At 46.6% G+C, this 14,663-nt stretch overlaps 1 protein-coding gene across 3 annotated transcripts in view; it reads right to left on the minus strand.

Annotated features, from left to right (window-relative positions):
- Positions 1-14,663, minus strand: part of LOC311326593 (glutamine--fructose-6-phosphate aminotransferase [isomerizing] 2-like) — a 42,850-nt gene that overhangs the window by 13,924 nt on the left and 14,263 nt on the right. For 2 of the 3 annotated variants that reach the window (XM_084459523.1, XM_084459522.1), the window contains exons 1-7: positions 13,022-13,152; positions 10,632-10,739; positions 8,617-8,724; positions 6,599-6,724; positions 5,077-5,135; positions 3,109-3,243; positions 796-857 (exon numbers count right to left, since the gene is read on the minus strand). In XM_084459523.1, coding sequence (XP_084315649.1) covers positions 796-857; positions 3,109-3,243; positions 5,077-5,135; positions 6,599-6,724; positions 8,617-8,724; positions 10,632-10,739; positions 13,022-13,028 — 605 coding nt within the window. In that variant the 5' untranslated portion in view covers positions 13,029-13,152. Of the gene's footprint in view, positions 1-795; positions 858-3,108; positions 3,244-5,076; positions 5,136-6,598; positions 6,725-8,616; positions 8,725-10,631; positions 10,740-13,021; positions 13,153-14,663 lie in introns of those variants that run through there. The other variant, XM_084459524.1, reaches the window with a different exon arrangement.

The following is a 14,663-nucleotide window of genomic DNA, read 5'->3' on the forward strand; positions in this document are numbered from 1 at the left end:
AAAACCAATTCAGTGTGTTTTATTGGCACGGACGCATGTTTCATCTGGCAACAAATGGAAGTGACTAAACATTCAATTGTGAACACGGATATAACTTGAGAATAAAATGCTCTAAATCAAACGGTAACATGTTAGCATATGATGTCCCGTGTCTGTCTCTCGCCCCGCTCCTCTCCAACCCTCCTTCCCAGTCTGCCGAGGCGGGCGGGGGGGAATCAGGAGGAATATGAGAAGATGTAAAGTGATTAATAGCGATCGCTGCTGGCCAGGGGTTTTCCCTCTAAGCCGACGCTGTAATGATTCAGCGAGAGAAAGGAGAAGCAGGCCGGGGGCCAACGGCCTCAGTCCAGCCCTGTAGAGGCCCCGTCTGGAGGGAGGGGACCTGGACACAAACCACTCCCCTAAGCACACACACCACACACACACACACAGTCACACACACAAAAACACATATAAAAACAGCTATCCTACCCTGTTACCGTAAACGCTGGACGCTAGCCTCGCAGTCGTACAGTAATACGTGACGCACGCGAGAGGCCCCTGGTTGAGACACACGCACGCCGTGAGGCCCCTGGTTGAGACACACGCACGCCGTGCAGTCTGGTGATCAACGGGGTTTAAGTGTACGTTTAGTTGCTTTAGTGTGGCAGGAAGAGAGAGAGGGTGAGTCAATCCCAAGGGGGTTTGCGTGACTTATCTGTCGTTGGACACATGGTTCTCATAATAGTGTGTACGTGTGTGTGTGTGTGTGTGTGTGTGCGAGTGTGCGTGAGAGAGAGAGAGAGACATACTGACCTGGTAGCCACAGCCTCTCCAGGAAAAAAGCGGCTTTTGAACACCAAGGCGAAAGCCCCCTCCTGGGAAAAACAAGAGACAAATACGAAAATGTTATTTTTTAAAAAGCAGCGCTGCTACACAACAATCGCAAATTCTGACAACTGCGCTGCCGAGAAAGTTGAGTAACAGCAGGGAGGAAGCTGAGCCAGAGAAGCAGACTTCCCAGTGACCTTAAGCAGAAACGTGGATAATTCTCTGCTCCTTTCGGACAGATGTTTCCTGTGCGGCCCCCCTCGCGTGGGGTGGTGGTGGTGATGGTCGCGGTGGTGGTGGGGGGGGGGCGGTTCACAGGAATAAGAGTCCTATTGTATAACACCATCTCGGTTTGCAACACACTGACAGCGCTCTCACCCGGGGGGAGGATGGAGGAGGAGACAGGCTGGCTGGGAGAGAGGAGAGAGGGAGTCGGGAGAGTTTGGGGAGGTCCACGGGGGGGGGGGGGGGGGGGGGACCGGGCGAGGGGGTTGATGGTTGAACTGGGGGAGTCCGGGGGGGGGGGGGGGGTTGTAAGTGGAGTTAAGGTTCTGTGGGTCTGGTTCCTATTAGTCCAAACGCAGAGAGAGAGGCTATCTCACCCCCCCCCCCCCCCCCCCCCCCACACACACACACACACACACACACACCCCATGCTGTTCACACAGCCAGAACCAGAGCAGAGAGAGAGAGAGAGATGGGCCTGAGACCTCTCCAACACCACCACATTCAGGACTATGAGGGAGCAGAGAGAGAGAGAGAGAGAGAGAGAGAGAAAGAGAGAGAGAGAGAGAGAGAGAGAGAGAGAAGAGAGAGAGAGAGAGAGAGAGAGAGAGAGAGAGAGAGAGGGAACAGAGAAAGAGAGAAGCAGAGACATTGAGGGGGGCGGTGAATGTGTGAAAGGGTGAGCGTGAAGCAGTGAGTGTTCCTCGAACCCGTGCGCCAGGCGGAGCGCAACGATGACGTCACTGAGGATGTGCGGCTTTAGGGACGTTGCCATGGGGACTGTTTTGTGATGAAGTAACACTTTTAATGAGATGGAAAGTTGAGTCACGTCACACGAGGGGCCCGGGAGAGGACAGAGGAGGGGGAGGAGTGAGAGAGGAGGAGGGGGAGGGGTGAGAGAGGAGGAGGGGGAGGAGTGAGAGAGGAGGAGGGGGAGGGGTGAGAGAGCAGGAGAGGAAAGGGTGAGAGAGGAGGAGGGGAAGGGGTGAGAGAGGAGGAGAGGAAGGGGTGAGAGAGGAGGAGGGGGAGGGGTGAGAGAGGAGGAGGGGAGGGGTGAGAGAGGAGGAGAGGAAGGGGTGAGAGAGGAGGAGGGGAAGGGGTGAGAGAGGAGGAGGGGGAGGGGTGAGAGAGGAGGAGGGGGAGGGGTGAGAGAGGAGGAGGGGAGGGGTGAGAGAGGAGGAGGGGAAGGGGTGAGAGAGGAGGAGGGGAAGGGGTGAGAGAGGAGGAGGGGAAGGGGTGAGAGAGGAGGAGGGGGAGGGGTGAGAGAGGAGGAGGGGAGGGGTGAGAGAGGAGGAGGGGGAGGGGTGAGAGAGGAGGAGGGGGAGGGGTGAGAGAGGAGGAGGGGGAGGGGTGAGAGAGGAGGAGGGGAGGGGTGAGAGAGGAGGAGGGGAAGGGGTGAGAGAGGAGGAGGGGAGGGGTGAGAGAGGAGGAGGGGAAGGGGTGAGAGAGGAGGAGGGGAAGGGGTGAGAGAGGAGGAGGGGAGGGGAGAGAGAGGAGGAGGGGAAGGGTGAGAGAGGAGGAGGGGGGGGGGTGAGAGAGGAGGAGGGGAGGGGTGAGAGAGGAGGAGAGGAAGGGGTGAGAGAGGAGGAGGGGAGGGGTGAGAGAGGAGGAGGGGGAGGGGTGAGAGAGGAGGAGGGGAGGGGTGAGAGACGAGGAGGGGGAGGGGTGAGAGAGGAGGAGGGGGAGGGGTGAGAGAGGAGGAGGGGAGGGGTGAGAGAGGAGGAGGGGAAGGGGTGAGAGACGAGGAGGGGAGGGGTGAGAGAGGAGGAGGGGGAGGGGTGAGAGAGGAGGAGGGGAGGGGTGAGAGAGGAGGAGGGGAAGGAGTGAGAGAGGATGGGAAGAAGGAGGAGTGGGTGAGGGGGGGGTCATACTGTACCAGAATATAAATCAAACTCGGTGAACTTTTCGCTCGCTGGCACAAAGCTACACAACAACATGATTGTGTGTGTGTGTGTGTGTGTGTGTGTGTGTGTGCGTGTGAGTGCCAATGTTTGCGTGTGAATTCACGGCGTGTGTGAATAGTTGTGTGTGTGCGTGTGTGTGTGAGTGCACGTACGTGTGATTCACACTCACCAGCTGCTGAATGACCCTCTCCACCAGCGTAGAGAAGGACACGTCGTCGCTCTCCCGGTTATCGTAGACGTATTTGATCAGTTTCGGGATGACCTCCGTGTCGGTCTCTGACTCAAACTCGTAGCCCTTAGAGATCTGAGGGAGAGGAAGAGGGAGCTCATCTTAAAACCGGGTTACTAATTATTCGTGGACCCCAATGAAAATCCGGTCGGATGCTGATTGGCCCGCGCAGATCGTGCGCTGTGCTGAGAGGCTGATCTGGCCTCCGATTGGTCGCTGACAGTAGATTTTCACTTTTCAAGTATCGCTACTGTAACTGTTACGTTGCACATTATTTTTTATAGGCTTACTTCTGTTGTGTCCTGTGTTTTCTGATCTCCCTTTTCTTTCGTCTCCCAGGATTGGTTCCCTGCCCCTGTCAATCATTGTTTGCAGCCCTCCTATTATCTGCCCAACTGGTTCCGGTCCTCCAATGGCATCGTCCTACCTGTTCATCCGTTGCCCTATCAGAGGGGCGTGCGTGCTATTTAAATTCTCCCGCTCCGCCTCTTCGTTAGGCAGTGGCATTCTTTGTTAGTCAGAGCACGGTATCGGTGTATGTTTGCTGTGTCCTGTTTAGATTGATCATTAGTCCTGCTGATTGGTATTCGTATACCTTTCAACAACTCCTAGTAGGTAAATCTGTCCGTTGCGTGGTCCCCTCCTCGCTGACCCCTGACCTACCATCTGGGAGGGGTCGTGCACTCCAGAGAGCTGTCCTATCTGGTACACAAGGTGCAATTTACTTTTACACTAATTGACTTTCTTCCATGTTCACTCTCACTTCACTGGGGCTCTTATTACACAAACGGCAAAGTGTATTATCAAAATGAGTTCATTCGGTCACAATTATACGCTCACAATATACGCTCCCGATGAAATAATGTTCAAACGCAGCTGGGTTTGAAAGATAGGCTAACGCGTTGGCTCCGCCCCTCTGCATGTTTTCTGGCACTTGACTCCAGACTGGGGGACCAGGTTGAACCAGTTGTTCCTGTCCAATGTCCCACTAACCTGCTGTCAATGGAATTGCAAAACCTGAAGGACCAAATACCAATGTGATGTTGGAGATATCGAATAACCGTGCCTACTTTATTTTTCTTTCATGAACCAAGAAGTAGAGTTATTTGATATTTGTGACATCACACTGGTATTTTGTCCACCCAGATACATCATCACTCCCATAACAATTCAATTCCGTTTCTATTTCCTGAGGGAAGAATGACAGTTTGTCATGCAACACCACAGTATGGAGGTCAGGAACGTGATCCTCCAGGGAGGGGAGAGACAAGCCAGGGAGGGGAGAGATCCTCCAGGGACGAGCCAGGGAGGGGAGAGATCCTCCAGGGACGAGCCAGGGAGGGGAGAGACTAGCCAGGGAGGGGAGAGACTAGCCAGGGAGGGGAGAGATCCTCCAGGGACGAGCCAGGGAGGGGAGAGATCCTTAAGGGACTAGCCAGGGAGGGGAGAGACTAGCCAGGGAGGGGAGAGATCCTCCAGGGACGAGCCAGGGAGGGGAGAGATCCTCTTTCAAAGGGTTCTCCTACTGTTGCAAAGGGTTCTGTGTAGCACCCTTTTCTTAAGAGTGTACGCGGAGTCAGGGGTGATATCTACACGCATAGCACATGTACAATCTTTACCTTCCGGGTGGGGCCTAGACCAGGCTGGGTTTCCTATACATCACACGCACAGCTCAGCGCTGAATGGGGAAACGTCACTTATTCAGGAGGAGTAAATAGGAGAACAAGTGCAATGTACACTCCCCAGAACTGAAGTATGATGTAGTACTTTTGTCTACTGTACTGTGATGTAGGAGGAACACTGTATGTATAGTTGAAACCCTCCACACTTACTCATACGGGAGTGAATGGAAGTATGGAACAGAGGCACTGGGAGAATGAGGAGAACATTGCGGAAGGTGGGGCTTACCAGGTACTTCTTTAACTCTTTGTAGTTGGTGATGATGCCATTGTGGACGACAACGAACTCTGAGAAGAAAGAGTGAGTAAATAGAGAGAGAAGGCAATGGGATACTAACGAAACAATGTCATCAAAGAGTCAGCAGAGTTCCAACCCATTATTAATGTCATTTATCACCATGTGTTGACTCTGTTGCTAGCTTGGCATGGAAATGATTTTGTACATGTTCTCTCGAGAGCACGCCCTCTGAGGGGGTGTCTCTCGGGCGGTAGGGCTAGTATCCGGCTGTCACAACAATGACTGAAGTGTTAGCGCGATGACACCGATCAGAACACAAAATCAATAGAACGCCGACACTGCAGCCTGGAGATTCTCTACTGAAAAGCCCTCATAGTTGTAGACGAGGCCTGATCAGTGTCTGGGAAAGCAGCCGAGGAGTGTCTCTGCCAGAGGACATGACATTAGACGGCCTCTGTACCCCAGGAGGAGGGACATGTGGTAAATAAGTTGACTGAAACAAAAGCCAAGTCACATGACCGACACACCCTTCCTCTGCACTTCGAAATATTTTGTAATAGGGCAATAATAAAGAGGTGGGTGTGTACGGTTTGTACTGGGGAGTAAGTATGTGTGTGTTTGTGTGTGTGTTTGTGTGCGTGTGTGTGTGGTTGCATGCGTGTGTCTCGTGTATGTGATGGCGTGTTAGGGCTGGGTATTGTTGGCAAGGACCTGACGATACGGTACATATCGCGATAGATGGGTGACGATATGATTATATCCCCATACGCTGCTATATGATACGATACATACTGCAATACATTGCGATGCTCGATATTTACAGAATTTACTGAAAATGTTCTCCATCCCCCCCCTCCATCCCGCCCTGGAGGTGATCCTGAGGGCGGAGGGAACAAGGACCTTTAAAACATTCATTATAGATCAATGACTGAATTAGATCCTTCATTTTATTTATATACTGTATCTATCGCTGTATCTATGCCCTGTCTTGTTCTGTGTATTTTCCTTGTGCAAAAAAAAATAAGAAAAAAAATAAATATATAAAAGTCTATTTCAGATGTGGAAAGTCTTACCATTTATCAAAATGTAATATTTTCCATGCAGTATTGTTCGCATTTCCCGTAGTGATTGTTATGGTTACCCATTTATCCCCTTCCTGCTCGTCAACAGTTTTTCTGTTCATTATAAGTCATGGAAATTCAGCCTCTCAGTCATTATATATATAATATTTATAAATATATTATGTATCGATACTGTACCATGGAAAATCAATATGGTATTGTGTAAAAAAAATATTACGATGTATTGCTATATTGATTTTATTGCACAGCCCTAATGTGTGTGTGTGTGTGTGTGTGTGTGTGTGTGTGTGTGTGCGTGTGTGTTATTTACCGTTGTCCTTGTCGGATCGGTGCGGGTGGCTGTTGACGGCGCTGGGCTCTCCATGCGTGGCCCAGCGTGTGTGTGTGTGTGTGTGTGTGTGTGTGTGCGCGTGTGTGTGTGTGTTATTTACCGTTGTCCTTGTCGGAGCGGTGCGGGTGGCTGTTGACGGCGCTGGGCTCTCCGTGCGTGGCCCAGCGTGTGTGTGCGATGCCGAAGTGTGTGTCCAGCTCCTCCTCCAGATCCATGCAGTCTTTCTCTGATCACCAAACACCAAAGCGATAACTAATCAATAACATGAATACACGGCGTTGGGAATCAATATTTAGCCAGCTAGCCAATCGGTTAAACGCCATTCACACATATAAGCTTTCCCGTTCAATTCTAGGGAATTGACCTGTTAAGGGGCATGTATGAACAGGATTTCACAGGAAATTTCCCGTGTCAAGGCCTAGTATAGGAAATTCCCTGGAAACTGGCGGGAAGGCTGTGTTGTGAACAGAAGCCGTTACATCACCAGGTAGGTCAGTCTGGCGAAAGACTAGGAATTTCAGGCGCCAGTGTAACGTCCTCACCTGACCCCTATGCCAAAGTCATATGCCCTCTTTAATGAAATAATGTTAAGATAAAAAATTGTTGGTGTTTCACCACACCTCAGCACCATAACTTAAATTTTTTTTTTTTTAAAACAGGGTAGTACACAGAATTACATTTTCATGGATGTGAAAATGGAGCTACCTGTCATCCAGGTCACAGAGATGTTATTTTAATGGCGCTCTATCAAACAGTAGATTTAAACTGCGGTGTTCCACAGGGGAGCTGCCTTGGCCCCCGCTCCTTTATTCCATATTCACAAATGATTTTCCATCTGCTATTAGGGAAGCATCCCTGACGATGTACACGGAGGATTCTACTCTTCATTATGCCGCTCCCACGTTTTGAGCTCAACCAGGTTTTGACTAAGGAGATTAGCATCATATACAATAGGATTAAGGTAAATAAACTTGTGCTGAACACATCAAAAAAGGTTACCATGATATTTGGCTCTAAGCATAAGCTAGCCCAAGATCCTAAGTCAAATCTTGTCATTGAGGGTGAAGTTATTCCACAAGTAAAGAAAATCAAGCTATTGGGACTCTGGCTTGACAGTACTCTGTCTTGGTCCGACCATATTGATATTGTTTGCAGAATGGGTGTAGCAGTAGCTGTGGTGAGAAAATGTGCACCATTTCTTCCATCATCTTTGCGAAATCAAATTGTTTGCTCATTGGTTCTGTCATCTGGATTATTGCTCAGGGTGTGGCGGCCATCTGCCTCTAAAAGCCTACTCATGAAGTTACAAAACAAAGAACAAAAAGTAAAGTATAAAGTAGCTCGACTGTGCTGCTCATCTGGGGCTAATGTGGCTGAAATGCATGTGAAACTTAAATGACTGAGTGTGGATAAAAGGTGTGCAGCCAATTTGCTTGTTTTCTTTCATAAGGTCATTCACACCCCGACACCTGAATTCATGTTTAAGACAATAAAATACTGTATTGTTCAAATACACACGCATGCTACCAGAGCGGCCAGCAGAGGGCAGATGACTACCTAGAACAAACTGTGAAAAACACTATTACAGGGCTGTGATGGCATGGAACAGTTTTCCAAGTGACATCCATTTAATTAGTAGTAAGGCTTGTTTAAAAAAAAAAAAAAAAAAAGACCGAGTATTTGAGTTACGTGCATCTTGACTTCAGAAACTTGTTTTGTCAGGTTTGTTATTCATAGTCATTCTAGTCAAAAAGCTTGTTCAATAACATTCAACATAACAGTTGCAAATTTGCTTTTTCAATTAAATCAAGTTAAAATTCAGTTCTCCCACCCCATGTGTCTTTGTAAATAGGGAAATGTATACATAGTATCATTGTGGTGTGTAAAGGGCTTTCGTGACCCAGCCAGCCAACCAACCCGTCAGTCAGTCATCCAGTCAGTTGGCCAGCCAGCTACTGTAGCTAGGCCAGTCAGTCATCCAGTCAGTTGGCCAGCCAGCTACTGTAGCTAGGCCAGTCAGCCAGAAAGCTTTCAAGCAGTCAGTCTGTCAGAGTTAATGAAAGGTACCTATTGTAGAGTTCTCCATCCAGTCTGTCAGAGTTAATGAAAGGTACCTACTGTAGAGTTCTTCATCCAGGGCCTTGACCTTCCCTCTCTTCTTGATGAGACAGATGCAGCTGTCATTCTTGTCTGTTGTGCTCTTCCTGGGGCCGTCCACGGCTATGCCTGAAAAAAATAAAAAATAAAAATAATCAAGTTTGATTGAGATGTGACTCCAAATAACTGTGGGACAAGATGCAGTGAGTGAACTTCAACTGAAATATTAAATAAAATATATTAAAAAAAAAATATATTATTATTTATTATTTTATATATAAAAATATAAAATAAAGGGCTTCTATACCTCTGACACAACAACAGCGAATCCGGTTGTGACTTGACCCACAGTAAACTGAATGAAAACTGGAAGCGTTTAATTGATTCCTCAATTATTGTCTAGTTATTGCGACCTTCTAATATGTGATAATGTCGTCCCCTGAAGTGAGTCGTTTAGAGAGGAGTAGCCAGGGCAATGGAAGCATGTGGGGGAAAGATTACTGTGCATATAAACCAGCACACACACAGTGTTACGAGTCATGAGAGGGCGTGTGTGTGTGTGTGTGTGTGTGTGTGTGTGAGTGTGTGTGTGTGTGTGTGTGTGTGTGTGTGTGTGTGTGTGTGTGTGTGTGTGTGTGTGTGTGTGTGTGTGTGTGTGAGTGCGTGCGAGCGTGTGTGGAGTGGAGCAGCATATGGGGTTTAACGGCATAATGAAAGGAGCTCTTAGAGTCATGTCTCCATCCTGCTGAGCAGGACGAACAAACATGGAGATGTGTATGTGTGCGTGTGCATGTGTTTGTTTTGTGTGTGTGTGTGTGTGTGTGTCTGGGTGTGTGTCTGTATGTATTCAGGAATATTGGAGGCATGCCAGTGCAATGCTTCATGTTTGAGAGGTGGAAGGTATGGTTGGCCGGAGGGCTGTAGTAGCCACATGAGACCGTCCTGATCTAGCGAGCTAACATTCTGTTTCTCTCCACAGATCAGCCTGGCCTTCCCCCTATCTCGAACCATTATTGTGAGAGTACTTGCCTTAACAGACTAACTCACTTCAGTGTAACAAAACGTTTTGCCAAATCTAGTCGGAAGAACGACGAAAAAGTATTTTCCTCCGAGAAACTCCATGCCTACTGTTTTCCTTGTTAAATTGTTATTATTGAGTGCAATAACTACATGTATGGCTGTGTTTATATTCTACTAGCGTTAACGTTGCTTCGGGGGACTGTTTTGCCAGTGGCCTGTATTTCATTTTCACACACAAACTAAGGGAACCAATCAGGAGCTAGGTTCTACTGGGGGCAGAACAGCAGTCAGAACACAGTCTCTGACTGGCCCAGTTAAAATGTAATCTGATCATAATCGTTTGAGATAGGGGGAATGCCAGACTGAGCTCCAGACTGATTCTACTAACGTTAACGTTAGTGTTCGCTGCTTCGGGGGACTGTTTTGCCAGTGACCTGTATTTCATTTTCACACATCAACCAAGGGAACCAATCAGGGACTAGGTTCTACTAGGGACAGAACCGCAGTCAGAACACGGTCTCTGACTGGCCCAGAAACTGTTAGAACGTATACTTCACTAGCAAAGCCCAAGACTAAAAATGAGGTCACTATAGTCACATACTATTCTACTCCATGCAAAACACACTGCTGTTCTCTTCAGGTCATGTCGTCAATGTTGAAGAGATGACCACAGCACCTGGCCTCAACTCTGGGTGTGTTCTCATCAGACCATTTGGCCAGTTCTCGAGTCTCTCTCTCTCTCTCTCTCTCTCTCTCCCCCATCCCTTTGTAATCTAGTATGGCATTAGTCAGGTAAACATTCATCCTCCTTCCTCCCTCCAAAATGCTATAAATATGAAAAACATACAGATCTATCAATAGTATAACAGCTACACCCCCCCCCTCCACACTGTGCATACAGTAGGTGCATGCATGCGTATGTGTGTGTGTGTGTGTGTGTGTGTGTGGAGTACGTGCTCATGTATGGCCGTGCATGCGTGCCCGTGTGTGTGTGTGTACGCGCATGTGAGTCTTACCTGCTGAATCATACCCTCTGTATTCCAGCCGCTGCAGACCCTTCACCAGTATCTCAAATACCTCCTTCCTGGTGCGAGGCACTTGGTAATTTAGGTAGGCAAAGATCCCTGAGAGGAGAGAGAGAACGGGGGGGCATCAAACACGGAAGGGCCTGAGTTAGAGAGAGCCTAGATAGGGAAACAGACTCAGTAGACCAATAACATGGTGTGCTTTTATTGATAGTCTTCTTTTCTTATGTTTGGTAACATGACACCCATATCGAACACATTATGAGCAAATGGTAAAATGGTAAATGGACTGTAAATGGTAAATGTACTTATAGGTATTAGCGCTTTTATCCAAAGCGCTTTACAAGGGCCTCTCATTCATCCAGTCACCCACACATTCACACACCAATGGCGGCAGCTGCCATGCAAGGTGCTAACCTGCTCATTGGAAGCAATTTGGGGTTCAGTGTCTTGCCTAAGGACACTTCAACACGTGGATAGGAGGAGCCGGGATTCAAACCGTCGACCCTACGATCGTCTGACGAGCCGCTCTACGTCCGGAGCCACAGCCTTCCTGGTTTCTGTCAGTATCTCTTATATTTCCATTTTCCTTGGACACCATTGGCCTGACAGCACTCATATTTGACACAGGTACAGGCAGGGGTCCCGTCCCACCCAGACAGTGACCAGGACCATTTTTAATTTGGTAATTAGGGACGACTAAATGGCAAATTAGTGATAATTAGTAATAGCACTACCTACAGCAGCCAAGCACATGGGGGCACACACACACTATAACTGTATAGAAGAGAGCTATCATGGAAGGGCAGTGAAAAGAGACATAGGTTTTACTTAGTGATTGTGCTCTAACAGGTATCAGAACTAGTACTGTTAACTGTAAGACTGTAATGAATAATAAGAATGTGAGCTGCCCATCTTTTGCTGCAGGCTCAAAACTCACCTCTTCAAGAAGTACTAGCAGGCAGCATCCTCCCTCTTAAGGACCTCTCTAGTTTTAGCTTGCTAGTGTTGACTTTGTCTTCAGCGCTAGATTATGCTCTTAGTCACTTGTTTTTGAAAGGAGATGCACTTGTGAGTTCTGACAAGTAGTAGTGGGCTAATTCACCAAGTAGCTTTGGATAAAAGTGTCAGCTAAATGATGAATGTAATGTAATAAGCCATGGGTGTGCTGACATAAACAGGTATAACTGGCATTACTGAAAATCATCTCTTTTAAAGTTTGTGAATAATTAATCAGCTATTTATAGCTTCTGAGGGGAAGGGTCTAGGCTTAAACCAGGCTACTCGTCAGCATCAATCTACTTTAACAGCATGAATAAACATCACTAACATCATGCATAAACAACCCCTTAATTACATTTCCAGTGCAGTATTAATAGCCCATAGCCCACTCATAGATTGCAAGGTTCTGGTTAAAGTCTAATAGCCCACTAAGCTCTACAGGCCAGGGCTAGTTTGTAGGCCTTTGCGCAGTGAAGGAAAGTTCCCAGTTTGGAGATGGTGGTTTTCAGAGACACACAGGTGGCCATTGAGAGGCACACATTGCGCACAGTGTTCGCCCTGGCTGCCACTCGACCTGCCCATGGTAAACTTTACGCGTTGGAGACTTGAATAGGATCTACAATCTAAAAAACTCGTTTGCAACAATAGCCTACAAGAACACTATGAAAAGGGGTTAGAGAACACTTTCCAGCTCAGAAAACTGCACCTTTTGGAGCTGAATAGTCCGATTCAGAACAGCATTCAGTATTTATTTAGGCATATTTATTTTTAGTGGATTCTTCTTTTAAGATGTACAGGCTAAATTCTGCCTAATGGTTAAGACAACGACCATGCATGGCTACAATTTGCATATTGTTGATCTCATAGTTGATTTGGTAGACTATGCCAGCACACCCTTTACCCAGGTCCTACTGTATGTTGCATACCATTGTACAATGTTGTCAAACCTGTCACAGGCCCAAGCGACACTGACACGTAGCAGGGCAGCAGTGGCCCCTTCCTCTTGTCTGGTTAAATAACTCAAACTCCCAGATCAGAGTGCAGAGAAATGGAAACGCGCTTTAAAAGCCACCGTAGTTCAATAATCTGGGTTTAGTGTGCCCTTTAGGCTATTAATATAAGCTGTTATTGACTTAAGCCTGAAGTAGGCGAAATTGCCCCTAGGTTATGAAAAATGGGCTAAAATACACGCACATCATTGACACCTACTTGTCAATGTCGGACAAAACACAACCCACTTTAACAGACAGATTAAAAACTAAAGTCTCAATGCTCAACTTCCTAGAAGACAACTGTCAAATGAATCCCCGGTTATAAACTAGGCTATAAACTACACAAACATGCCCATGACGCATTATAAAACATCTCTCCGTCCTTACCACACATGTCTCTGCTTGTGTTTTCCTTAATGGATACTGTTCTTTGTAATATTGGATGATAGTTGTCCAGTAAGTACAGTTGTTCCTGTGTTAAAATCCAAGCGTACTACTGTAAAACTCTTCACTCGCACTTATTTAAAGCCCATTTCCGTGAGGGACGGCTCCGCCCCCGTCTCTAGGCAACCATTGATACCACGCCCCTACTTGGGCTCCAGCTGTTTGTCTGTGAGCCTACTGCCTGCATCTTATATCAATAATTATAATGAAAAATAATAATAAATAAAACAATTATAATGAAATAAACTTGGATACTACTGCCTGCATCTTATATCAATAATTATAATGAAAAATAATAATAAATAAAACAATTATAATGAAATAACCTTGGATACTACTGCCTGCATCTTATATCAAACAAGAACAATTATAATGAAATAAACTTGGATACTACTGCCTGCATCTTATATCAAACAAGAACAATTATAATGAAATAAACTTGGATACTACTGCCTGCATCTTATATCAAACAAGAACAATTATAATGAAATAAACTTGGATACTACTGCCTGCATCTTCTATCAAACAAGAACAATTATAATGAAATAAACTTGGATACTACTGCCTGCATCTTATACCAAACAAGAACAATTATCATGAAATAAACTTGGATACTACTGCCTGCATCTTATATCAAACAAGAACAATTATAATGAAATAAACTTGGATACTACTGCCTGCATCTTATATCAAACAAGAACAATTATAATGAAATAAACTTGGATACTACTGCCTGCATCTTATATCAAACAAGGACAATTATAATGAAATAAACTTGGATACACTGTATATGCATACAGTTGAAATCAGCTTTAACCCAGGGTAACAGATAGGCTAATTGCAAGCCGGCCAAAAAGTGATCTAGCCAAGTGCTTAGCTCACATCAACAAATCAAAGGTGTTATTCTATGTAAGCTGAATGTTTAGTCTACACTACTGGGCTATTACAGTGTCAGTCTGGTTGTTATAGAGTGGCCTCTTACTAAAATGTGATGAAACCATATGCAAACTACTTTTACTATCTGCAGGAGCCTAACTCCTTCCTTCTTCCCCTTTTGAAGCATTCACATGTTGCCCAGCCAGTATTGGTGGGGAGAATGGACAAATAGAAAGATCTGAAACACAGCGGCATGAAAGATGAAATGCTTTGTGAAGAGAAAAGGAGATAGATGCAGGGAGAGTGAGAGAAATCCTGTGAAATAGTAGAGAAGTACTCTAGAAGAGTGAGTGCTAGCACGGCCTGTCTGACTGCATCATGTCGGTCTCACTGAGGAGGAATGTGCATGAGTCTGGCCAAGTCACACGCCTCTCTACCCCCTACATAGTCACCATGCAGACCAGCTTTTCCACAGGTACATGGAACAGCATCACCATGATCCCATCTCTGAGGCTGCATTCCGCTCCACAGGATTGGCAGGTTTCTAATGTGTTCACCATCCCTGCTTTATCCAATCAGATTCCACCTCAGAGATCAAAGTTTCCTTAATCACTATGGTGATCTGAAACGATCTGTCCAGCGTTCAGAGTGGATGAGGTGACAGATAGCTTCGCCGCTGTGCCTCATCATCACGATAATCTTTCTCAGC

Source organism: Borostomias antarcticus (genome assembly GCF_949987555.1).
Source record: "Borostomias antarcticus genome assembly, chromosome: 28".
NCBI lineage: Eukaryota > Metazoa > Chordata > Actinopteri > Stomiiformes > Stomiidae > Borostomias > Borostomias antarcticus.